Source organism: Lissotriton helveticus, chromosome 1_1 (genome assembly GCF_964261635.1).
Source record: "Lissotriton helveticus chromosome 1_1, aLisHel1.1, whole genome shotgun sequence".
NCBI lineage: Eukaryota > Metazoa > Chordata > Amphibia > Caudata > Salamandridae > Lissotriton > Lissotriton helveticus.
Window position 1 is genome coordinate 1,835,772,589 of NC_136057.1, and position 27,054 is coordinate 1,835,799,642.

At 42.7% G+C, this 27,054-nt stretch overlaps 1 protein-coding gene across 1 annotated transcript in view; it reads right to left on the bottom strand.

The window, feature by feature from the left end:
• Positions 1-27,054, bottom strand: part of LOC144765671 (uncharacterized) — a 164,693-nt gene that overhangs the window by 59,191 nt on the left and 78,448 nt on the right. The window contains exons 7-8 of the mRNA XM_078650333.1: positions 4,952-4,982; positions 2,528-2,549 (exon numbers count right to left, since the gene is read on the bottom strand). Of these exons, the coding sequence (XP_078506459.1) occupies positions 2,528-2,549; positions 4,952-4,982 (53 nt within the window). The remainder of the gene's footprint in view (positions 1-2,527; positions 2,550-4,951; positions 4,983-27,054) is intronic.

Here is a 27,054-nt window from a genome sequence, read left to right on the forward strand (position 1 = left end):
TTCCTCATCCTATGGAAAGAAAAAATGTATAAAAGTTAAGTGATTTTCGAGATGTGGTAGCATTAGATACACAATCACATTGCATAGGTGAAGCTACTTGATTTGCTTTGCAAATACTTTGAGCCAGATTTATATCTTGGAGGTATGTATACTCTGTTTTAACACTGTCATAGTATTTATAGGTCCGACCTCCAAATCTAAAAGTGGGTGTATATTAGGTTTAATCATGGCAGAGACTACTCTGTCTCTACTATGATTAAACTCCCCTTGCAACCCGGTGGAGTAAGGGCTGTCAGAGGCAGACCTCTAATTCCGCTGAACCAAATTTAGATGAGCAGAATTAGAGATCAGTTTTCACTATACATCATCACCTGGAAATCCCTGGTGGTAAGGGGCAGGAAAAAGTGATAAATGCTCCCATTACGATTCGAGAGGACTCCATGGCAAGAAGAGCATTTTATTTTCATTTTCAAGAAGAAAATTCTACTTTGAGATTTTCTTTTCCAACATAAAAAAGAAAAATGTTGTGCAAGGGTTTGCATCAAGTTGACAGAGCTCTGCATCAAACTTTAAACAGCACTGACGTGCATCACTGTGATGTTAGTCCCTGCCAAGGCTTTAGAAATGACTGCCAGCTTAGCATTCATTTCTAAATTAGGCAGGTGGCACATCCGTCAGGGCGACAGAATAATTTACTCTATCTCCCTGATGGAGAAATGGGTCGCCCGCCTATATATATCATACCCTTAGTTCTGTGTATTTGTTAGTTAATATGTTCCACACTTCTAGTTGAGTGAGAGAGTGTTTTTTAATTGACATGGATGAAATAACAATCTCCAACCTTTTGAACAAATGATTGTTAATAATGATAATAATTCTCAGTTACAAGCTTATGAGCAACTTCTATGGCATATAGCAAACAATTGAGCTAAAACTGCACTGAGTGACCTGGAAACCCAATTATAAACAAAAAGTATCAAAGCAATACGGTGATTGCCCGTGTAACCTCCTATTCATTATATGTCACAACGTTTCTATTTTTGTATTGTGCAAAACACCAATAAAAATACATTTAAAAAAAACATAACTAAAGCCATTGATTAGAACATAACGGAAACTGAGTGTAATTTCAAGCATTTCAACCATAACTTTCTTATGATTTGACCAGAAAGTTACGTGAATGAGATGAAATTTTAATTGGTGAACTAGCCGTATGAAAATGTCAATGAAAGCAAACTAAAGTAAATTCACATTCACTAAGGGTACATTTAGCTAAAGAAGATGGCACCTAGAAAATAACATCACATAAGAGTAATTTTACTTTGAAATGTTTTTAGTGACCACAATAGTAGAGTAAATAAGAATAATTCCATATTGAAAAAGTGCAAGCGTGAAATATATTATACAACATACAACTTGAAATAAGATGATTGCTACAAAATCATAGTACAATAGTGTCATTTTAGAATGTGTGAGTCTAACTCTATCAAAAAAATATGACACTTTAAAAAATAAGAGCAACCATGGGTCATTTAGAATCAAACTATGGTAATTTTTTACAATGAGGAACATGCATTGTTTTTGCTCCAAGGAAGCAGACTAAATTTAGCGTATAATTCCATAATCCAAAGGTGGTGCTGGAACTTATTCTCAAATAAGAGGAAGTCTCACAGGTAGACATACCTCGGTGTATGATTTTCATACTTTTGCAGGTATATTCCCTTTTCTGCAACTAGTTTTTCAACCAAGCACAACAATTTACATCAGAGAGACACTTTAAAGGATTTGTTTTAAAGGAAATTACCATTCCCCTTTTTTGATTTTCCTCTTTTTGTTCTCACTTAAAGCATCCTTTTTACGTGTAGAGAAATATCTACCCCTACATGATCTGAAAAAATTGGTGTTTGGGGCCCATTCAACCTACACACATTAAGCGTTCTTTAGTAGATGTAAGTTTGGAAATGAGATCAGTGTTGAAATCTTGCAATGTTTTTTTTTGGGAGACCCCTGTGGTTATGGCATTTTAAGACTACAGCATCTGCATTTCCCACTTGTATGACTCTCTCGTGATTGAACGTCAACCCCGGTGACTTTTACAACTTTGAATAAAGCTCCTGAAATAAATATAATTCTCTTAGGTACAGTTGACTAATGATGGACAGCTCACACTTATGGCTACAGCTGTATGAGTTGCTGTCCTTCGCTGCAATAGACATAATAAAAGCTCCACTTCCATATTGTATAACAATATTGTGAACGTTTGCTTGAATTCATAAAAGCTAAAAGGTGCGAGCTTCTCTTTCAAAGTTTGGATAGCCTAAATATATAGTAATGCTTAGATTTTGGGTGAAAATGTATCATAAATAATCATGAGTAGGAGGGACTGTATTAAAGATGTGGGGTGTGTATAATAATAATTAGACTTTGTGACTTTGTGTATTTCACTTTATTTTTTCATTGCTAATTTCCATAATCCTAAGAAAACTTATTGTTCATACAAATGTACTAAAAGAACTCCACTCCATACCGTTCTCTGGCAATTCCGTCATCTAAAGAAAACAAAAGTAGACATTGCATGATTGGTGAATGTAAGTTAAGGAGGAGCAAACAACATTTGAATCTTGTAAAAATCATTATATGGTAGGCAAGAAAAGGAATGTAGGTGTCCGGTTATGTATTTTAATGCCCATATGAAGGGCTGTTGAACAAGCAAAATTAATTATTATACAACAGACAAATGTATTTGTCAAAGATGATTTACAGAGTGCAAAGATGGCATATATAGTGTATAATTTGTGGAAAAAATGCAGATGCCTAGAGATTCTCCTAGGAGCCTTCCCTACCAGACTCCTTGGTTGCCACATAACAAGGTTGCGTGGTCCGGATTCCACCTCATGCCTCTTTCCTTCCCCACCCAGCATTTCCTATCTCTTTACTTCACTTTCCAAGTTCTTTTTATTCCTGTTTTCTTGTGTTGTCACAGTTGTCCTGTCATTCGCTTTCTTTTGTTTCCTCCCTTTTTCAGCAAGGCTGAAAAAGGGAGGAAACAAAAAAAAGCGATGATTTTTTTCCTTCCTCGAACCCTTGTTCTGGGTTTGATGATGGAAACAATTCCCCAAAATGAGTGATGGTGCATACCACCTGCGACCACTGGCACTTCATTTACTTTTTTCATCCTGAATCTCATTTCCTGCTGATAAGCTAGTTGATGCTAACATCCCGTGTATCACTCTCTGAACTGAAGACTTTGCCCTGTCTGAAAGCCTCAAATATCTCACATGCAGCGAAATGCTAGTTTAACCACACAAAGGTGACATTCAGACTCGAACATAGAACAGGAGATATGTTTTGCACCGACAAATGGGGAAGGATAGGGGAATGCTTTGCCTATTTTGAAAGATGAATGCCAACATGATTACCAACACTGACATGCAGTAATGCATAATTTCAAATATTATGTGAATAAACTCTGCCAGGCACCTCCCCAGTGTTTTTACAGATCCCTTAAACATGTTTTGGATATATTTGGAACAACTGTGAAGGTTTATAAGTAGTGATCATTGAGAGAGTAACTGTAACTTTAACAACAAATTGCGAGGATGTGATGGAAGGAGGCCAATAGCTCATGATATACATGTTTGTGTATCAAACCTCATACTGTTTGTTCCTGCTCAGTATATTTAGGTACATGTGTAATGCCCTTCTGGTTTAGTGCTGCTTTTAGTGCTGAGGACCTCTTTGTTCTTGCATACTTTGTAGTCTATTTAAACCAGTGGTTTTTAGAGCCCTTGTCTTCCTATTCTGCACCTGTAAATTGTTCTCCAGAGGCTTGAGATCTGTCTACCCCTCTGTCTGTCTTCCCTTGCTGCATGCCGGAATATCATAGTAGGAAATATTAACTCCAATGGGACAATATTTTTGGAAATAATATTTAAAACATGATGTTTATGTCAAACAACATTCCAACTATGACATTGAGGTGCCGCACCCTCCTCTTCTGCTCATTCATCTGAATTTTCCTTCTCCCACATTAGGATAATTCCCCTCCTCTGTGTTTATACCAATGCTGTATCTCCATCTCTAGGGTTTCTGAGTGTAAACTGCCTACCCTCAAAGCCCACATGAAGGATATGGGAAAGGCACAGGAGGACTTTCTAATTCTAAGAGGTTGGAGCAGAACAGAAAGACACAAACCAGCTGCTCAAGCAGCCCAGATGAGACAGGATGGTGAGAAAGCAAGGGAGTCTAAGAGAATATAACAGAGGATCATCATTCCCATTGTTAAAATATTAAATAACTAACAAGCTGAAGAAATTAAGCTTTGATAAAATCATCTCAAAAAATGAGCTAAAAAGACATCACAAAACATTAGGGGATATTCACAGCTGAGCATGAGAAAAAAAATAACATAAAACCCAGCAAATGCAATAAAAACCGTATTCAGAATGAAAAACGGATAATAAATCTGTTAGTTGGAAGACACCCTTGGTGGGAGAGAATGTCAACCATCACTGACTAGCAAGGGCAGAATGGGAGGAAGACATGTGCTCCTTTGAACACTTCTACTGAGTACACTAAATTAAATGCTTGGTGCTGGCACAGCATGAACACCGTTAAAAAGTATCCCAGCCTTTAATTGGCTCACATTTGGGTGGTGGTACCAATGTAACTTGTCTATGAATGTCCTTTTTCTAGTAGGGGCTGCACATGACATGCAATTCATAGGACCATCAGCTGGAATAAGCTAGGTGGGAGGGACCGCTCGGACGATATTTCAGAACCCCTGGGGAAAAGCGGTGAGGGATTCCACTCTGTATTAGGAATTTCATCTATGCTTTGCCTTCCTCGTTCTCCTGCCTACAGAAATACCTCAACCACTGATCAAACACAAACATAGCCCCACAAAATAATATGTAAAAACAGGTGAAGAAAGCATAGAGAAAAGACTTACATTTTTCCTCAGCAAACTTTATCTTGGCCTTCTGAAACAAAACAGACACCAGCATTGTCATGTTTATTAATAGTATTGCTTACTTTCCAAACAGAATAAAAACAAAACATTTGTTTGAAAAAGTTATTTATTTAGTATGAATTGTTTTCTTAATTTCCCTCATACCAATATTAGTTGTGTGCACAGGCTATAAAAATAAAGACTAAATATAGATATAGGCTTTACAGCAAATACATTTATAAAAGTTCTTAGATACAAGTTCAATACAGAGGATATATGCATTGTGGGAAATGCAACCAGATTTAAATTGTCATACAGCAAGAAATAAAAGTCAATGTTTGAGGTTAGGCTCAAAAGTCTGCCACTTGCCACCTATTTACCAGGAGAATATCCTTCCTTGTTAATAGCTGAATCTGTGTGGATATATTGACATCAACAATAGCTCTGGGTGGCATACATGCCTCGCTCAATTTTCATCCTTGTGGTAGCCTTGAAATACCCAACATTAATGGACATAGCTTGCAAAAGGAATTGATGAAAACATGTATGAATATTTCCAAAACTAGGTTATCAAACCTGGATTGTTAAAACATCTCTTTTCTAGCCTCCTGTCGATGAGGTGCTGGATAACTGAGTATTGAACTTATTGAAGCATGCACTATGGACCTAACCAGATTGAGCTACTTCTTGGATCTAATTGCCACCTTACCATCTAATCACCTCTACAGGATTAGCCACTAAGCACAGGCAAATCCAATGTATGCTTGTAATAGACAAAAGTAAGCATAAGGTGGCATAATTGTTACAGGCATGTGAGATTGTGAAATTGGAAATGACTGAAGGAACTAATTGTGACATGTGTATGTAGGAAATTGGTTTAGCCGTTGAGGGTGGAGAAACCCTACTCAAACTTCAACCACAATCCTTGTCAGAATGGAGTCACAAGCAAACTCCAAATTAACAACTCTCCGGTAGCTTGGGAGAGAGCAGTCAGACATTGTTGGCTCAGATTGGACTGGTCACTGCTGCTCCCTTAGGAATTATTTTGGGGGCGTTTTTAGGTCTCCTTGTTTGCATTTTTCTTACCCATTTTCCTCTGGAGGGACCCCTGACCACCCTTATGGGATTCCCCTTATGTCTTTTTTGGCACTCTTGTACTGGCTCAGAGATCTGCCCCCTCACCAAGCTTCCTGGGGTCAGTCAGCTTGCTGTCCAGTAAGTGCAGGCGCAACTCTGTAAAACTAAAATTGAGCAGGCCCTCCCTCAGAATCAAGTTGTATAGCCCCTTATAGTTATTAACTTTGCTGCCCCTCACCCAGTTCTTCCATGTCTTGCTGGTACAATTGAAGGAGTGCACCCATGATTGATTTTGGAGCTTGTGACTGTCCCCGAAATTCCGATGATATTTCTCAGAGGTCAGCCCAAAGTTGGCGACAAGTATGGCTTGGTCCTTATCTTCTAGTGTAAGGTGTGTCCCTTCCCACTGTAGGCATATGTTCCACAAATCAACCCCCCACCGTGCTCCTCTGGGATCTTGTGTACCCTAAGGATCACCTCATAAGCAGAAAACAATTTATCTGTGTCAACTCCCACCAGATAATTATACACCTGGTCTTTAGTGAAGTGATGTGAGAAAAACAAGGGCCCCCTGGATCATAATTGTTCTAACTCCTAGGACAGGGAAAAACAGATTGTATATAACATTCCTAGGCAATAATAAAAATGAAACAGAAGAAAGGTTGTGTAGAAAGTGGACATACAAAATGACACTATTAAAAAGAATTATATTTTAATGTACATTTAAATTATAATCATGGTTCATAAAAACAAGATACACAATAATTGTTATACACAATATAGAATTAAAACATTATAATCATAAACAAAAATTTAGACAACTTAAAAACATGTAATCATATAGTGACAATAAGTAACTCGACGCGTGTTTCGGCGTTAGAAGAACGCCTTCTTCAGGAGTCACAAATTAATTCTGTAATATATAGAGAAATAGAGAAAACATGTCAAATTTTATTTTAACAGATTCTACTTAATCACTTTAAAAACAAGTTACAATTCACAAAATTACTTTATTCATTAGTTAAGGAAACATCTTCTTAAAAGACAACCTTTTATTCACAAAATTACTTAGTCATTGGCTAATAGAACATCCTCCTAAAAGACAACCTTTCTTCACAATTATTCTACTATACATGTTTCATTCATATAAACCAGCACATAATAAACCTTTATATTGGAGCAGCCACATTATTAATTCATATAGTGAAGGGAAAATTATTCAATCAATAATAAGAGAGGCTACAGACAAATTGTGGTTAAAGCAGTCCTGGAAAATTATTAAAACATATCTGCTCATCTTATCTACAGATTAGTTGCATAACATTGTAATTTTTCAGATGATAACCAAAATGTTTCTCAAAGAGCCGTATTTCCAGGATAATGCGATTTACATCTAAAGGATACAAATGGGACACTCTATAAATTTAAGTGTTCCATAATAATCTATTCAATCCCTACTCTCAGATCGTATCTAGAATGAACCTTACTTACCTAACCAAGTGTATTTAATAAGTCACTCATGGTGATTCGAATTTTCAAGTTTGTTTGGATTAGGTTAAAACGTTGCACGATTTAAAATATGATATGGTCACCACTTTTATCGTGTTGTTGCAAGATATAGGATATTATATCTGTCAACCTGAAACAATAATGTATTAATGAAAAAGGTAAAAAAATGATTTTTGAAAAACTTATTAGTTATACAGTTTGATATAAGACCTCTCGCTGGTAAGCCGATTCTATAGATAGTTAGAGCTAACCGTTTTTATACACTCTGGTTTAAGCTAACATTTTAATCGCGTGCATATTATGCTAAATTCAGAGTGTGGGGCCTTATCTATTGTGGAATAATTTGCCCGTCTTTTCATTACCACAAACATAAAAGGATTGGTTCTCAAAAACATAAAGGGATTGGTTCTCGCAACTGGAACGATAATTTCCAATTAACTACGATCCCGAGTTCGCTACACTTCTTGCTATTTACACTGCGTGGCAATCTCCACAGCAATCTAAGTGTTAACGTGCTCCTCTAATGGCAACATTTAATAATACATTCTAACTATTAGAAAGTTATAGAAAAGAGTAAAAGGCATTATCTGTTACAGACTCATATGCCTACCTCTACTTTGGCACAAAGATAAAAGAACTATCCTTGCATCTAGAACGATATATCCTAATCAATTACGTTCCAACGCAAACCTTAATATTAGTCTACCCTGATTCAGTGCTCGCTTCCTGTCTTAATCTCGGCAGTGCACAAAAAAAATCTCACAGCGATTAACATAATAATGCGCCCTTCCAAAAAAATGCTTTCAAATTATTAGTGAAACTTACCGAGCGTGTGGCCGTTTCTATCGTATAGAGACGTTTAAACGAAAATGTTTTCTGTTGACAGCCAGCTCTTTATACGATGACCCCTATATCAGAAACTAAAATTAAAAAAATAGTCTAAACAACTATAGTGATTCATAGTCTATTTAAGTAACGCACTTTAGCTAAACTGCAATATTATACACTCCAATGCGGACCGATGGCTAAAAGCTCACCTTGGTTACGGCCAAATGCGGCACAAAAAACGGTGTCCAAACCAGATTGGGTGTTGGCGCCAAGCGGCTCAAAACGGATGTATCAAACGAACAAACGTCCGGTGTGGTATTTAAATAGCCGGTACCACGTCACAAGGTTCAGCACTGACAGGCTTTCAGAGGTTCTTAAAGGTATATTAACCCGTAAGCACGTTAGTAACTCGTCCTTTTCTTAGTTGCCCAAGGAAACTTTATAGACAATAGACACAGATGACAAAGTCGTGTGTGTACATCATAGACCCTTTTTAGAAAAATGGAGTTTAATAGCTAATAGGTGCTCTCGTGATTTAATGATATTAATAGTGGAGACCTCTAAAGAATTAGCAGTCGCTATTAAAATTGAGATTGACGAACTTGAAGAAAAATTAAAACAGATTAATGGAGTTGAGGAAGCTTTAAAAAAAATAGAGGAGTCCAACAAAGAATTAGAATCCTTCATTAATTACCTAAACAAACGCAAAACTGATAAACTAACGAGGGAGAAAAGGTTCTACATGGAGGAGTTGGCTGATCCATTTTTAAACAAAGATTTTTACCAACAAAATCATTATGTTGATGAAACAAGGACTGCCCCCCAGAGGGGGAATACTTTCTCTGACACATCAGACTCTGAAGGAGAGGGCCCCAGTAATTACTATGAATCGGAAGGGTCTTATAATTCGTATTCAGGTACCCGACCACAACAACCTTTCTTATCCAACAGAGGGCCTCGTCGGGGACGCCCAAGAGTAAGATTCCAAGGGCAGAACAGGGGAAACTTTCAGAAAAATTACCAACAACACCAACAACATCACCAACAACATCAACAGCAACAACAACATCAGCAACCAGAACCTCAGTTTATCAGGGAGACCCGCAGTCGGCAATATTGGGGTCGAGGGATGTAATCCCGATCTTCAATTTGTCAACTACTGTTCTCGATAGCCACAGTGAGTCCTTATTATATAAAGGCCTTTCATATGTGCCTCATGCACATGTGGATATTTTCGAACTTCATCAAGATATTATTTCCTTTTTCAGAAAGATTAGGTTAAAAAAGTTTTTGGAAATAAATGAAGATCATAATATGAACCCCCATGAACCAAGTACGTTATCGTTGCCTTCTACCTTCAGTCCATCTCTGGACCAATTGGGTCCAGAGGTGGCTGCTTTTGAACTCTAGTACTCCAAAAACTTGAAAGGACATTGAAATGTATTCCTAAGCCTCTTTACAATCTTAATAAAAATGAATCATTGGCTCTTAAAGCACTCTCTACAAATAAAAGCCTTGTAATAAAGGGATGCGACAAAGGTGGAGGTATTGTCCTAGTTGACTCTAATAAATACGAACAAAACATGAAGGCAATGCTAGATGACAACTCCACGTATCTTAAAATCAATTCTAATCCGTCTGTTACTATTTAAAAAAAAATTCAATGTTTAACTAATGAAGCTTTGTCAAATGGATTGATTAGTCCAAAGGAACATGAATTTTTAAATACTAATAAAGGTAAGACAGGCTGTATCTATGATTTACCCAAGATACATAAAAATGCTATTAACCCTCCCTATAGACCTATTGTATCGACTATAGGGACTGTAACGGAACCTTTATCTAAATTTGTTGACTTTTATTTACGACCTCATATTCCAAAAATTAAATCCTACATTAAGGATACATGACATATGATCAATACAGTTGAAAATTTGGATTTTATGCCGCATAGAGACATATTGGTTACTATGGATATTGAATCCTTATATAGTAACATCCCTTTGAAAGAAGCAATTATAGCGACCGATTGGTTTATTGATCAACATGACATTGCCTGTCCTAACAAATTCCTTATAGATTGTTTATTTATTGTTTTAACTGAAAATATTTTTGAGTTTGGAGAATCACTTTACCGCCAAATCAGAGGTGTAAGTATGGGAGCTTCAGTTGCACCATCCATAGCGAACATCTACATGTCTGTTTTTGAAAGTAAATTTATTGACAATGAAATCGCCCCTTTTTTTGAATCTATTTCCCATTGGTCCAGATATATTGATGACATCTTTTTTATCTGGACAAATGGGAAAGATTCATTAATTGAGTTCCTTGAATGGATTAATCTTACTGATGTAAATCTAAAATTTACTGCAAAATATAGTACAGATCAGGTGGAATTTTTAGATCTTTTGATAAAAAATCAGAACAATAAACTACAGGTTGACCTTTACGTGAAGCCCACGGCACGTAATACATTACTACATTTTAACAGTTTTCACCCCAGGAGTCAACGACAGAGCATCCCCTTCTCACAGTTCTTAAGGGTCCGTAGGAACTGCACAAGCCTTAGTGATTATGCTAAACAAGCTGCCATTATGAGGAAAAAATTTATGGATAGAGGTTACCCTCATAGATTAATCAGAGACTCTTACAAAAGAGTGCGATTTTACGATCGCGATGCCCTTTTGAAATCAAAAGAAATTAATACGAAGGATCAACTTGTTTGCATAATAAGACATTCAACTCTTAATGATCGGGTTAAACAGATCATTAATGCCAATTGGCATATTCTTAACTGCAACCCCACCTCCAAAAACAATGTTGCCAAACCTTTGTTTGCGCATAAAAGAAATAAAAATATTAAAGATCTTATTGTGCAGTCTAGATTTGGAAAGAAAACTGAATTGTTAGGAAGTAGTCAGAGATCCCTCTTGAGTAACCTCCCAGTCCGAGGAACAGTTAAATGCTTGTCATGTAAATCCTGTGCAAATATTTTAAAAGGTGAGCATTTTGTACATAATGGCTTCTCCTCTAAAGCAAATGAAATTTGGAACTGTAAGACAGCCAACGTAGGGTACTTTATTTTATGTCCATGTGGCCTTGGCTACGTTGGCGAGACCAGCAGATCCGTCCAAGTTTGCCTGACAGAACATAGATCAGCAATAAGAACAGGGAAGCTTACAGCCCCACTAGTGAAACACTTTGTGGACATGAACCATAAACCTGAGGATTTTCAATGGCGCATTCTGGAAAAGATCAGGACACCTGATGACAAGGGTGGTTGCGCTATACGCAAAAAAAGAGAAGTTTACTGGATTTTTGTTTTTAATACTTTTAAGCAAGGATTGAACAGCGAAATCCCTTGGGAGAACGCGATATTCTAAATCACTTCTGTAGTTTAAGTCCCTAATTTCTGCTGTCCCTCTGAAAATATAGGAAGAACTTTACCCTTGGGTCTTCATAAGTTGGATGTGATTTTATATATATAGTTGTATCTGATAAACGGATTTTGTTATATTAATTATAACAAAAACATGCTCTATTTATCCGTTATTACTTCCCTTTATGGTTTACCTTCATTTAGACCAACATTATTATTATTGATTGCTTGTTTTTGATTATGTTATATTTTAACTGGATTATTATATATTTTTTTGTTTTTTTCATTAATCATTTTTTTGAAGCCTCAAAGCTTTTCACACGACTTTGTCATCTGTGTCTGTTGTCTATAAAGTTTCCTTGGGCAACTAAGAAAAGGACGAGTTACTAACGTGCTTACGGGTTAATATACCTTTAAGAACCTCTGACAGCCTGTCAGTGCTGAACCTTGTGACGTGGTACCGGCTATTTAAATACCACACCGGACGTTTGTTCGTTTGATACATCCATTTTGAGCCGCTTGGCGCCAACACCCAATCTGGTTTAGACGCCTTTTTTTGTGCCACATTTGGCCGTAACCAAGGTGAGCTTTTAGCCATCGGTCCACATTGGAGTGTATAATATTGTAGTTTAGCTAAACTGCGTTACTTAAATAAACTATGAATCACTATAGTTGTTTAGACTATGTTTTTTAATTTTAGTTTCTGATATAGGGGTCATCGTATAAAGAGCTGGCTGTCAACAGAAAACATTTTCGTTTAAATGTCTCTATACGATAGAAACGGCCATACGCTCGGTAAGTTTCACTAATAATTTGAAAGCACTTTTTGGAAGGGCGCATTAAAATCTAGATCGCTGTGAAAAAAATTGTGTGCACTGCCGAGATTAAGAAAGGAAGCGAGCACTGAATCAGGGTAGACTAATATTAAGGTTTGCGTTGGAACGTAATTGATTAGGATATATCGTTCTAGATGCAAGGATAGTTCTTTTATCTGTGTGCCAAAGTAGAGGTAGGCATATGAGTCTATAACAGATAATGCCTTTTACTCTTTTCTATAACTTTCTAATAGTTAGAATGTATTATTAAATGTTGCCATTAGAGGAGCACGTTAACACTTAGATTGCTGTGGAGATTGCCACGCAGTGTAAATAGCAAGAAGTGTACGAACTCGGGAACGTAGTTAATTGGAAATTATCGTTCCAGTTGCGAGAATCAATCCCTTTATGTTTGCGAGAACCAATCCTTTTATGTTTGTGGTAATGAAAATACGGGCAAATTATTCCACGATAGATAAGGCCCCAGATAAGGCCCCACACTCTGAATTTAGCATAATATGCACGCGATTAAAATGTTAGCTTAAACCAGAGGGTATAAAAACGGTTAGCTCTAACTATCTATAGAATCGGCTTACCAGCGAGAGGTCTTATATCAAACTGTATAACTAATAATTTTTTCAAAAATCATTTTTTTACCTTTTTCATGAATACATTATTGTTTCAGGTTGACAGATATAATATCCTATATCTTGCAACAACACGATAAAAGTGGTGACCATATCATATTTTAAATCGTGCAACGTTTTAACCTAATCCAAACAAACTTGAAAATTCGAATCACCATGAGTGACTTATTAAATACACTTGGTTAGGTAAGTAAGGTTCATTCTAGATATGATCTGAGAGTAGGGATTGAATAGATTATAATGGAACACTTACATTTATAGAGTGTCCCATTTGTATCCTTTAGATGTAAATCGCATTATCCTGGAAATACGGCTCTTTGAGACATTTTGGTTATCATCTGAAAAATTACAATTTTATGCAACTAATCTCTAGATAAGGTGAGCAGATTTGTTTTAATAATTTTCCAGAACTGCTTTAACCACAATTTGTCTGTAGCCTCTCTTATTATTGATTGAATAATTTTCCCTTCACTATATGAATTAATAATGTGGCTGCTCCAATATAAAGGTTTTTTATGTGCTGGTTTATATGGATGAAACATGTATAGTAGAATCATTGTGAAGAAAGGTTGTCTTTTAGGAGGATGTTCTATTAGCCAATGACTAAGTAATTTTGTGAATAAAAGGTTGTCTGTTAAGAAGATGTTTCCTTAACTAATGAATAAAGTAATTTTGTGAATTGTAACTTGTTTTTAAAGTGATTAAGTAGAATCTGTTAAAATAAAATTTGACATGTTTTCTCTATTTCTCTATATATTACAGAATTAATTTGTGACTCCTGAAGAAGGCGTTCTTCTAACGCCGAAACGCGCGTCGAGTTACTTATTGTCACTATTTGATTACATGTTTTTAAGTTGTCTAAATTTTTGTTTATGAATATAATGTTTTAATTCTATATTGTGTATAACAATTATTGTGTATCTTGTTTTTATGAACTATGATTATAATTTAAATGTACATTAAAATATAATTCTTTTTAATAGTGTAATTTTGTATGTCCATTTTCTACACAACCTTTCTTCTGTTTCATTTTTATTATTGCCTAGGAATCTCTTTAGTGAAGTGAACCTTGTTGTCTCCTTCAGACACTGTGCTTGTGCTGCCACCATTGCTGCTGGAATCTTGTTGCTTTGCCTTAAATTCCAGCTTTCTGAGACTACGCTCATATGCCATTCTCCTTTCCTCCATGGCCAGTTTTCTTTTCTCATGCACTAGTTCTTTCTCCATTTTTGGCTTGGCCATCAGCAGCCAAAATTTCCTCTTTGACTTCCTGTCTGCCAGTTCCTCTAGGGACAGGCCATGCAACAAAGCACTGTTTTCTGCTCTGGCAGGGAGTTCCAATTCAGGAGATGAGTCTCCCCTGAAAGCTGCATCTCAGGGCTGGTATCCAGGCTCTGCTCTGTATCCTCCACATCATCCTGCTCATCTTCTGCGCTGCCAGTAACTGAAGGACCTCCATCCAGGCCGTCAGAGCTTTCTGAAGCTCCAACTTCTTGGTGCCCTTCTTCATTTGCAGTTCCCTTTTCCTACAGAACTGTTTGAGCTCAACTACAATGCAACTTCCTGGCTTGCCAACTCACACTCCATAACTGCAGGTATGGTCACAAGTTCAGGCCCACTGCAATGAAACATGGGTCGGCTACAGGGACCCAGTTCAACCCACTGAGCAAAGGTACCGTAAATCCTGGTTGAGGAGCATTGCAAGGTCCTGCATCAAGGATGCATTGAGCAGCCAAGGAGATGACTTGTGCTGTGTTAGTTATGAGGAGCTCAGAGGCTGTGATACAAGGTCCTGCCTCATGTTTAAGGAGGCCGTCGACAAGGAGGCTTGCAATGTGAAGTCCTGAATCAAGATTGTGTTGTGCACAAGCTGGTTCTGAAGAAGTTATAGGAATGGCGAAGCGGAGTTCTGAATCATCATTAAGGGTGCCGTCAATGAGGGATTTAGGATAAGAGAGCCTGTGCCGGGGATGTGTCATGCAGCAGCAGTTCTGATGAGGCTGCAGGGGTCAGTGGCATAACAAAACACATAGAGGGTATGCAAAGTACATAGAGGGGGCCACCCTCCAGACTCACATACGAGCTCTCAGGCCAGAGTACAGTGCTTAGGGGACCCAGTGGAGATCGGGGGCCAGCCGCACTGCGAGGGCCTTTGTTATGTCACTGCATCCACACCATTCATATGTCCCATCACCCCAAACTGCAAATTTTCTCTATGGTTCTCATCAACTTCCACCCAGATCTCAGCTTGTTCAAGTCACCTTGCATGTCCCATAATCTCCCCAACCTATGCCCCATCGCCCCCAAGTGCCTAAAGTTTCACATCCCTCCCCTAAACCCCCAGCCATGACACATCAGTGCCCAAACCCTCCTGTCACTCTCAAAGCCATATCGTCCATCAGCCCATATACCCATGCATAACCTGCTGTCTCTAGAACATTCTTCACCAAAAGTCTCCTGTATCCTATTGTCCCTCTAGGGTCACAGTACTAGAAAATAAATATTCCAGAAAATTACTCCAAACCCAAATGTCCACCATTGTTATAAAACTCACTGAAGTCACATTTTACCCAGATAAAGGTAAGGTTCCATCACCCCAAATTTCTTATGGCCTATTACCCACACACACATACTTCATCTGATCACCTGAACTCTACTACCTCTAAACTCCCTGCCAAAACCCTCACCAAACTCTGTCTGATGCCCCATCACCCCTTGCCCACCTTATAGGTCATCACCTGCCAGCCCCTCCTATGGCCATCGCCCTCTTCCCTATGTCTCATGGCTCACCAGCCGCTCACAGTGGACTGTTCTTTATCTGTTTATTAAATTCTCTCTTCAGTCTCCCAAACTCAGAGGATCTGGGAGGGGCTGAGCTAGGGTCCCTGATCTTAAACGCGACTGGAGTGGCAGCTCTGCAGCAGAAGCCATTAATTCCCCATCCATCGCCTCCAGGTGAATCAGGAATCCTTAGAGTGCATGGGAGGAAGGAAGGGCCAGCAGGCAGCTGGTCCCCATCCTTTCATTCTCCCCTGGCGCAAGCGCTTTGGCCCTTCATCCATCACTTCCTCATTAACCCTCCTTCTGAGCGTGGACTGTGGGGTCGTGGCACTGCTGGCTGGAGGAGCGCGGAGAGTGGATGGAGAGAGGCCCGACTGGGGGGGGGAGGAAGGAGGGGGCATGCAAGTCACTGCCTTCCAAGCTTCAGTATCCTTTCATCACACAGAGGTGCCGGCCGTGGCTAGCACTGGAAGCACTTGACGACCTGGCCAGCCTATCAAAAAGTGGCACTGTGAGGGTCCCCTCTCTTGAATGGACAGCTGAAACAAAGGGTCCTTCATGCATCTCGAAGTCCTGCCCCCTCCCCACCAGATGAAGCGAGTAAGATTCTGCTGACTTGTTCCCGATGCTCCCAAAGTTGAGTCCTGTTAACCACTGGACGGCATCTGTTGCCCAACCTCAAGGCTTTGCCAGAGCCCCCCTCTGGACCCAAACTAAGTTACAAATTGGCACTTTAAAAAGTAAATTTGTATTCATCTCATAGTACCTCACCTTGTGCATCTCATATTTATTCACATGATTTTTTTTTCATCTCATGATAAGTTTATTCACCTTGTAAGATTTTTATTCATCTTGCGATATTGCCCTCATGATATACCCCAAAAGTATTAACAGCTTAGTCGGCCCTGCCAGGATTTGGAGTTGGAAGAATTTGCTGGGATGAGGGGAGGAAGGGAGTTCTGCATGTGGACTGCATCCTTGAAGCTTAGAAGGCTAGTGTGCACTTGCTGTGTGAGCCGGATCGACAGTCCCTTGCAAAATGAACATAAACATCTGGGAGGCTGCCAGAAAATCACTCAATAGTTGTAGAATCATTTCCAGGAGAAACGTTTAACTGATATTTTTTATTTGTCAAAAATAATGCACCCTTCACCTTGAAATAAATTAAATTCTTTATATAAAAGGTAGGTGCTGATATTTGAGTTTATACCCATCATGCACGGGAGTAGTGCTTTGCGCTGTACGCTGTCTCTCCAAAGTGACAATGTAACTACAATAATTTTGGCCTGGTACATTAGGGTAGAGCTTCGGTGCAGCAAGAACCAGAGAGGGGTAGCATGCACGCTCTGCTGGGGCCTGCAGAGAGGGGCCTCTCCTCGCTATGTCCTGGGAATAGGCCCCTCAGTCACATGGCAGTTTGGAAAATCCCACGGGCCATAACTTCGACATCCCGAATTCCTGCAAGCCCTCTGCCCACAGGGACAGCAGACTGGGTGTTGTTTTGTGGTGTTAGGAGGGGTCCCTTCATCCATTTGTGTTAAACTCGCTGGCGAAGGATGAGAGCCACTTCAGCTACAATGAAGCACATAATTGTCTGTATCCCAATCTGGCACCAGCCAATCAAAATGCAGCTCACTATAAGCATCCTTTAGATTGCCCATCTCCGCGCCTCTTCAGCCTGTAAAGTTTGGAATTGACAAAATAAAATAAGGACAGGGGGCTGGAGATGAGAATGCATGAGTAGTTCCATGAGAGTAGAAATATATTATCTGCTTGCAAAACTCCCAATTTGCTTTCAAGAATGGCACACTTTGTGGATGGCTCATACTGCAGTGTATACAAATATCTCCATTTCATGAATACTTCTTATTGGACAGTATTAAACTTGCTCATCGCAAGGAAGCAAACTCAGTTTGTTTACAAGCAGATCACAACAATATTGCAGCATGATGCACAGCAACTGGAAGCACCCTGACACAAGCAAAATACATCATCCTTTTGTAGCTTTCTTCCCTAAGTCCCATTTCCTGAAATCCCTACAGTTAACCGCTTGCAAGCGTAAAGAACCCCGACGCCTGGAAAGTATGGCACTTTCTTTTAAAAGCTACACTAGCCTTTAAAGAATGCAGTATTCTTCCTCAAAAAGGCATAAGAGGGGTGCAGTCTTTTTTAAACCATTCCAACCTTCTCTTCAAAAGTACTGCACTCTCCTATAAACAGCGCAGCACTTTCTTAAATATGCTTTCTTAGAAAACTGCTGTATTTCTCAACAAAGCCAAAGAACAGACAGGGAGGTGAGCAGCGATATGACACACTATATTTTTACTTCTATTGCTGGCCGGGCCCCACCATGATGCCCGCCCCTCCCTGGCTGATTCCAAACCAAATTCTCTGATTACCACCCCTCCACCCACTGAGACTTAATCCGACGGTCCTCGCCACCACCCACAGATATTGTCACTCCTGCTACAAGGCTCAGCCTCGGACGCAGCGCAGACTCTGACTCACCTGACCTGAGAGCTGGAGCTGGTCAGCTGGGCCTGGCCTGCAGCTTCAGAGTTAGGCGTGAGCAGGCAGCAGAAGGCAGGGGCAGGGCAAGGTTAGCCAGGCAGGGGCCGGGGGGCTAATACATTAATTAAAATTATGGCCACCGGTGACAGACTTCGGACAGTCCTGTGTAGGAGCGTGGTTGGGTCTTCTTGGGAGTTGGGATACCAGCCACACCTCAGTCTCATGCCATCAGGGGCACTTTTAATTGCGCGCACTCAATGCGCAAGTCAGGACAAATTCAAATCAGGGCATTGGTCACCAGCCCTGCCCCACCCTGAAGAACGCGCACACGCATCACGGAAGCAACCGCGTGCACCCAGTTTAATATAAAGAGCCTCAGAGAGAGGCCATGGCCGGGGCCGCACACCATTTATTAAGAACCTCAGATGCCCCAGCCGGGGACGGGCACCATTTATTAAGACCCTCAGGGGCCTCGGCCGGGGCCCAGGGCCCGCGGCGCGTGTGTCCAGCAGTTGTTGTTGCGCACCATTTAATGGTTATTAGCTTCTGAGGCCCGGCGGGGGCTCAAGCATACATGAATGCCTTGCGCACCATTTAATTTATTAAAGGTGCAGCGTGCACTGCGCACCACAACCATTCAATTCATGATGAAGTAAGTGAGGGGGCCCCTGGAGCGCGGCCCCCCGCCAAAGCGGGGGCTGCATGGGCCGGTGTTACGCCCCTGGCAGGGGGTGATATAAAGTCCTTGCACAAGGAAAGTTCACTCAGTAGAGGTGATGCATCCATTCTGCTTGCGGTTTTGCAGTCCAGCAGAGGAGATGTGTCATGTCCTCAGATGGACTGGCAGAGGACTTTCAGTCCCACCTCCAAGGGTCAAGGACTGGGTCGGAACAACTTGGCAGGGTAGGACTGACAGTTGCAGAGTCCAGCTGCGTGTTACAAGCGTCACTCTCATGGTCCTCGGTACAGGTTGCAGGTCTAGTCCTTCTCACTCAGGTAAGAGGGCAGCAGGTCAGCAGGGTAGCAGTCCATTAAGGCAGCAGTCCATCAGAGTGTCAGTCCTTTCGGCAGCACAGCAGTCCTTCTTCCTGGCTGAGTCTTCCACATGTCTAGAATTGTGCTGAATTGTTGTTGTCTGGATTCCAATATTTTTACTTGGGGGCTTCTTTGAAGTGGGAGAAATTTCTAGCAGATTACATTTGAAGTGCTCAAGCTCCCTGTCTACCCTGTCCTGGATCCAGACTAACTACAAGGGGTATGCAGTCTTTATTTAAAGTCAGGGCACTGCCTATTCAGGAGTAGGTGTGATTGGGGCCTGCTCTGCCAGTGATGACCCATCCAGGCAGCGCTAAGCTTTCTATTGTCTGTGGCTGTCTAGGAGGAATACACAAAGACAACTGCCAACTGCACCTACTCATGTGACCCAGAGACAGGCGGCAGGTACTAAAAGGCAAAGGTAGAAAAATGCAATCTTTATAAAAGTGGCATTTTTAAAATTGTAACTCAAAATTAGACTTTACCATAACAGAGGTCTTTTCATTACTATTTCATGAACTGCTTACCAGTCCCTATTTGGTTATTATCTTTATTAAATGTAATATGGTAACCCCAATGTTATCCTACGGAAGACATAGGCCTTGCAATAGTCAAAAACTAATGTTTTTCACTGTCAGAACATGTAAAGCTCAAAAGTACATGTACAACTTTTTAAATACACTGCACCCTGCCCTGGGGTCTATTAAGGACGACCTAGGGGTGACTTATACAATTACAAGGCAAGGTTTTAGCCTAGCAAAACGTTGATTTTGCCAGGTCAAACTGGCAGTTTAAAAAATTGCACACACAGGCTGCAATGGCAGGCCTGGCACACACTTTGTAAAGCTACTTAAGTCGGTGGCACAACAAGTGTTCTGGGAACAGGGGGCGGAGCTAGCCGCGAAGAGAGATGGCCACGTCTTGAGCGAGCTCCTCCGTGAGCCCGCTATTTTTCATCCTGATCCTACACTGCGGCGAAACCACTGCGCCCAAAATAACAAACCATCGACATACGGACACCTTAGCACCCCTCGGCAGAAGTTTCAAGTGAAATTCGTGCAGCTTTCAGCTCCTTTGGAGGTTTGCGGCCCAGCGCGGACCGGCACTGCGACGCACCGGACCACAGTACGCTCCTGAGCCGGCACGCACGACACGCTGCCCGGGCTATCATAGCCCCGCCCACCGCTACGACACGGAGGTCTCAGATTGGCCCAGGCATCGAGGCGGGAAACGATCCCCGACCGGCGACACTCAATCCTAAGGTGCGTTGTACATGGCACTCTGCAGAGAACATAAGCTGCGGCCTCCTCCTCCACGGAGCGGGAGCACTGAGACCCAGAGTAACCGCACCGCGCCGTCGGCGTGGCGACCTCCTGGCCCCATCGCGGACAGCGCCAAATCAGAGAGCTCGCCTTGCCGGACCTGCTCATACCCTGACCCTCTACGGGCCTACTTACACGCCGCTGGTGGCCCCGAGTTGGGAAGTATAAAGCAACTGCACCCCTCCAACGAACTGCCAGCTTCCACCAGAGGCAGGGGGTGTGTGACTACCGGGGAGCGCCCGGGGCCCTAGTGGACATCTACCTAATAGTGAAGGGCCATTCAGACCATCCACTGGGGGCACATCGGCCTGTTCGCAAGATGGGCAAGCCCGATAGGAACCAACCGAAGTTGAACTTCGACCAAGCGAAGAAACTTCCAGAACAAAATGGCGACGGTCCGCCATCATCCTCTCCAGCATTGCCAGCGCCGGGAGATATGGTGTCTGACACCATACACTCAATGTTCCACACGATACAAACGGCTTTGACGAACATCGACGGTAAAATAGACAATCTTGCACACAGAGTCGACCGCATGTCGGAGAGACTAGACAGCCACACGGAGCGAATTGACACAGCCGAGCGCAGGATATCAGAAGTGGAAGACACACCCGCTCAAGTGTCTACGAAACAAGCTGGAGTGGAAAAACAACTAGCCGCACTATCTGCCAAGGCTGAGGACTTGGAAGCCAGATCCAGAAGGAGCAACATACGCATAATGGGCATTGCGGAAACGACCAACACAGGACCGATGGAGCAGTACGTGGAGAAGCTCTTGGTGACCCTGCTGGGTAGAGACACGTTCTCAGAAGTATTCCTGATAGAACGGGCCCACAGATCCTTGGCCCCGAAACCACCGACAGGTGCCAGACCGCGCCCCATCATAGCCAAAATATTGAACTATAGAGATCGCGATGCGGCTTTGCGAAAAGCGCGCGAACTGGGCCCGCTACGGCACGAAGGTATGGATATAGCGCTCTACCCTGACTTCACTCAATCAGTTCAAGAAGAGAAGAAAAAATATGTGCAAATCAAGAAGAAACTTCGAGAGTTACAAATCCCGTATGCAATGCTGTATCCGGCGAGATTGAAGATCTCAGATGAAGGGTCCGCAAGGATCTTTAATGACCCCAAGGCGGTGTCGAAATATCTGCAGCAACGTAGACCTAAGGGGGAGCACAGGAGGTCCCCCAGAGACAGGCAGCAAGAACCGGACCCTATGTCAGATGTTGAGTAATGCGACCGGAGAACATTGCACACCTACAGGAGTATTGACCACACCGGACTCGCAAAAGCCATCACCCAGGGCCATCATTATCATGTTGGCACCATGTGCCATGTGAGACGAGTGCATGCACCTCCCCAAGGCAATCATCAGTCGCTGCGCGCCAAGTAGCGAACAACGTTACTGGCGGATATGGGACGCTGATCCAGACTCCGCAAGCACCAGATAAGTGGCCTGCGGCGCGACAAGTGCTATATGCATCAAGGGACTGTAAAAACTTATGCTTGGGCCTGCGCTTGCGCGAGACTTTCTTCTTTTCTGATAGACTAAGTTGAGGTGGCCTTGGGGAGCAGTGGCAAAGGCCGCAGTGTGATTACATTTATATCAGTTGGGCCTCCCTACCTGGCGTTACTAGGGGGGAGAAACCACGGCCAGGCAGTTACCGCCCACCCGTGAGCACCACGATTGTTGTTGTTTTTTTTAATCCGGGTATTGATGGGGGGGGGGAGCTTGTCTTTGTCCAGGGGGTTGCGACAAAGTGGGTGGGGGTGGGTAGGGGAGGATACGTTAAAAATTCACCTAGCGATATGTGACACCACAACTGTTAGTTTGCACGTTCACACGGCATTGAGTTCTGCATTAGGCGCGCACTCCACCAGCCATGATTGGACTATGCTAGATGGCTGAGACAGGTCAGACTAGATCGTTATCGCTCTTATCATGGAATGTAAGAGGCCTGCAAGACCCACGTAAGATACGGAATTTGCTCGCATATTTAGACAGACATCAGATAGACATTGCGTGCCTCCAGGAGACACACATAGCGCCTCGTAGTGACATTGGAGTGGGGAGCAGATGGGCACAATATCGAATAGCGTCCTCCTATTCCAACTATGCCAGAGGGGTTCTGATATTGGTGAAACGCAGTATCCCATTTACATTGCATCATACAGCTACAGACGACCAGGGACGATACGCGCTACTTAGGGGGGATTTTGGAGGCACGGATCTTACGATTGTCACGACTTATGGTCCCAACATCGACGACCCCACTTTCTATGACGACATATGGATTAAACTCCGTGACACAAACCCAAAAGAGATTGTGTGGGGCGGAGATTTTAATACCTGCTTAGACCCACGGGTGGATAGGTCCACTGGCTCTGACGCTCATGGTAGACGCGCTGCGCGCTCCCTCCTTGAGGGCATGGAAGAATGGTCCATGCTGGATATATGGCGCATGCGACACCCAGGGAGGAGGGAGGGCACCTGCACCTCGGTCGCCCACTCCACTTGGTCCAGGATTGATTACTGGCTGGTCACCCAGGCTGCCAGCACTTGGGTGAATCGGGTGGAACACTTGCCAAAGACTCTATCCGATCAATCTCCGGTGAAGCTGCTATTGGACATTCCAACTCACATCCCACGACAATTCACTTGGCTCAACCCCTCCGCTCTGACAGACCTCCCATTCCGTGAGGAACTGAGACAGGCCATAGACACGTTTTTTCAAACCAATGAGGGCTCCGTAAATAGCTATAGGAACCTGTGGGAGGCATTTAAGGTGACCATAAGAGGACACTGCATAGGTAAACATGCTGGGATACTAAAAGACATTAGGCAACAATTGCATATGGTTGAGAGAGACATACAGGCACTATAGACAGAATACACTTCTACATCACATACTCCCCTATTAGCTGAAATCCGAAATAAACTGGATACCTACAAAGAATACGCAGACACGGAGACAAAATACCTCTCTAAGCAATACAGAGCCAGGGCATATGGAGAGGGAGGACGTCCGGGCAGAGCGCTGTCGCAAAAAATTAAACCAGCCATGAATAACTCGTTGATAACACATATTAACACAGAGCAAGGCACCCCAGTTTACGACACCCCTTCAATATTGGAACAATTCCACAGGTTCTACTCCGCGCTTTACACCACCAAAACAACGCATACCACCCCAGACATACACGCATACCTAGAGGATATTGGTCTGGCCTGTCTGTCAAATACGCATAGGGAATATCTGGGACACCACATCACGAAAGCAGAATTCCAAGAGGCAATAGACTCATTGCCTAATAACAAGGCGCCGGGGCTGGACGGGTTACCCGGGGAATTTTATAAGGAATACAAAGACCTGCTGATCCCACAACTAGCTCAGATGCTGGAAGAGGCATATGAAGAGGGGGAACTACCACCAACCCTACGTGAGGCACTCTTAATAGCATTACCGAAGCCCGGCAAAGACCCCACACATTGCGAGTCATACCAGCCCTTATCCCTCATGAACACAGATGTTAAAATTCTAGCGAAAATCCTTGCCTCCAGGCTACAGCCATTGCTAAAGATGCTAATCCTGCCAGACCAGGCGGGGTTCATACCCACGTGCTCCACATCCCAAAATATACGCACTATCTTTGCCATGTACCATAGCTTGAACCCCGAACTGCCGGCGGTGGCCGCGCTGCTAGATGCAGCAAAGGCCTTTGATTCAGTCGAATGGGACTTCATGATGACAGTCCTGACTAGAATGGGATTCCTAACTTGGGTGGCCCTACTTTATGCAGAACCCAGAGCCAGAGTGAGAATCAATGGGCATACCTCACAGACATTTGAAATTAGCCGTGGGACAAGGCAGGGGTGCCCTTTATCACCCATCCTCTTTGCGATTGTCTTAGAGCCACTCGCTTGTAAAATAAGACAGAACCACCCAGAAACAGCACTCCAATTTAGCCTGCGACCTGTGAGCATATCGCTGTATGCGGACGATATGGTACTATACGTTCGGCACCCCGACGTTAACCTCAATCCGCTAATCAGAGAATATGTCAAATTTGAACGCTACTCCGGCCTGAGCATCAACTGGAGTAAATCGATAGTAATCCCCCTAACTCGGCGACCTTGGAGCCCCACATGGACTTTCCCTTACAGTGGAGCGCAGACCCGGTAAAATATCTGGGGATCTGGATCCACCGAGACCCAGAGACGGTCATTAAAGAAAATTACGGGGTGGTGGTGAGCAAATTGGAAGATCAGATTGAACGCTGGATAAAGCTGCCTCTGTCATGGCGGACCGAATAGCCCTACAAAAAATGGTACTTTTACCCCGCCTACTCTATCTATTCTGGAACATACCGATATGGCTCACGCAAGCATTTTTCCATAGATTACGCGCTGCACAACAGAGACTTACATGGGCTGGTAAGCAGCCAAGAGTGAGCTGGCGAATTCTCACCCAGCCCTATCACCGGGGAGGCTTTGCTGCACCTGACCTACAGCTGTATTATTACTGCGCACAGGCACAGCATGCACACTATTGGACTCAGCCACACTCACACATCCCACACATCGCAGTAGAAACTGATAGCGTCCTTCCACACACGCTGACACAATACATCGCCGACCCCCTAGGCTATTACGCGAATGACACCATACAACCCGTCAAGTGCACCTCCAGGGCATTGCATGCACTAGCCTCTAGGGCACAGAGACTGCCGGTATATGCGCCAGCACTTCCCCTAGCACATCACCCTAGACTATCAGTTACCATGGAACGGAAGATGAGGGACACCCTGGGGGAGATGGGACTGACAACAATGGGCAGCCTCTTGCTCCTGCCCTCTGTGCTCATCAGACACCGCTCAAACTCTTCGCCTATCACAGACTGCGGGCGGCTGTGAGAGACCTCTACAGCGAGTTCCCGGCAGAGCCCACTACACTGCTGGTCCTTCAAAAATTACTCAGCGCACCGACACGAGTGGCGCTGGTCACTGCACTTTATAATGCGTCCCAAAGCGAACAGAACACCGACTGCGATAAGGCCAGGGTTAGATGGGCGGAGGCCACGGGTTCCGAGCTCTCGGAGGGCGACTGGGACTTCAGCTGCGCACAACTGCACCTGCTTACGGCAAATTGCAACCTCCGTCTCATACACTTTAGATACTTACACCAAGCCTACTACACCCCAGCGAAACTATGCAGATTTGGTCTTAGGACTGACGATAAGTGTAAAAGATGCTCTGCCCCAGGGGCCGACTTCCTGCATACTGCATGGGCGTGTCCCGCACTGGAGGGGTATTGGCAAGAAGTCATGAATGCATTATCTCAAATGTTTTCCGAACCGATTCCTAATTCGCCACTAAACTGTTTGTTGGGAGTTTATAAGCTTAGACAATATGGTAGGCGTAAGATGCTAGTGGTGGCACTACTGTTAGCTAAACGAAGAATAGCCATCAAATGGGGGAGTAGGCGGCCACCCAGGTTCAAAGACTGGTTAGCAGACATGGCACACTGTAAAGACACACTTCATACTTACGAAGAAAATCTGCCCATCGCTTCTAGACCCAAAGACCCAAAGACTTCTGGCAGCCGTTTGTGAACTACCTACTGACCCAACCAGCAGACCCCTCGGATGAGCGGGTGGGAGAGGCGTCTCCTTAACTCTTTGGTGGCGACGTGAGCCTGTATTGGCGCAACAATGTTACTGTTTGTGAACCCCGAAGACACATTGCATCGTGGGGTAGATTATGGTCTGTATTGTCTATACCAAAAAGCCAAATGTGTATTGCAAACTCTACTCATATATCATTGTCTTACATAATGTTGTGGTTGTAGCTGATGCTTGGTGAACAAAAATAAAATAATTAAAAAAAAGTGTTCTGGGCACACTACTAGTATTTAATTTACAGGTCCTGGCTACACGTAACAGTACTCCATTAGGGACATATAAGTAGATTAAAAATGCCAACTTAGGATAAGCCAATTTTATTGTGTTTTAATGAGTAAACACATATATTTTATTACTGGTTAGCAATGATGAAGTGCACAAAGTGCAATAGCCACCAAAAATAAGTTAAAAAAAATATGGAGAAGTAAGGGAAAAAGCGTTGGGGACGAAAACCCTAAGGCTGACAGGTCTATCAGTAGCCATCCACAGTATGCTGTGTACCTGTACTGAATGCA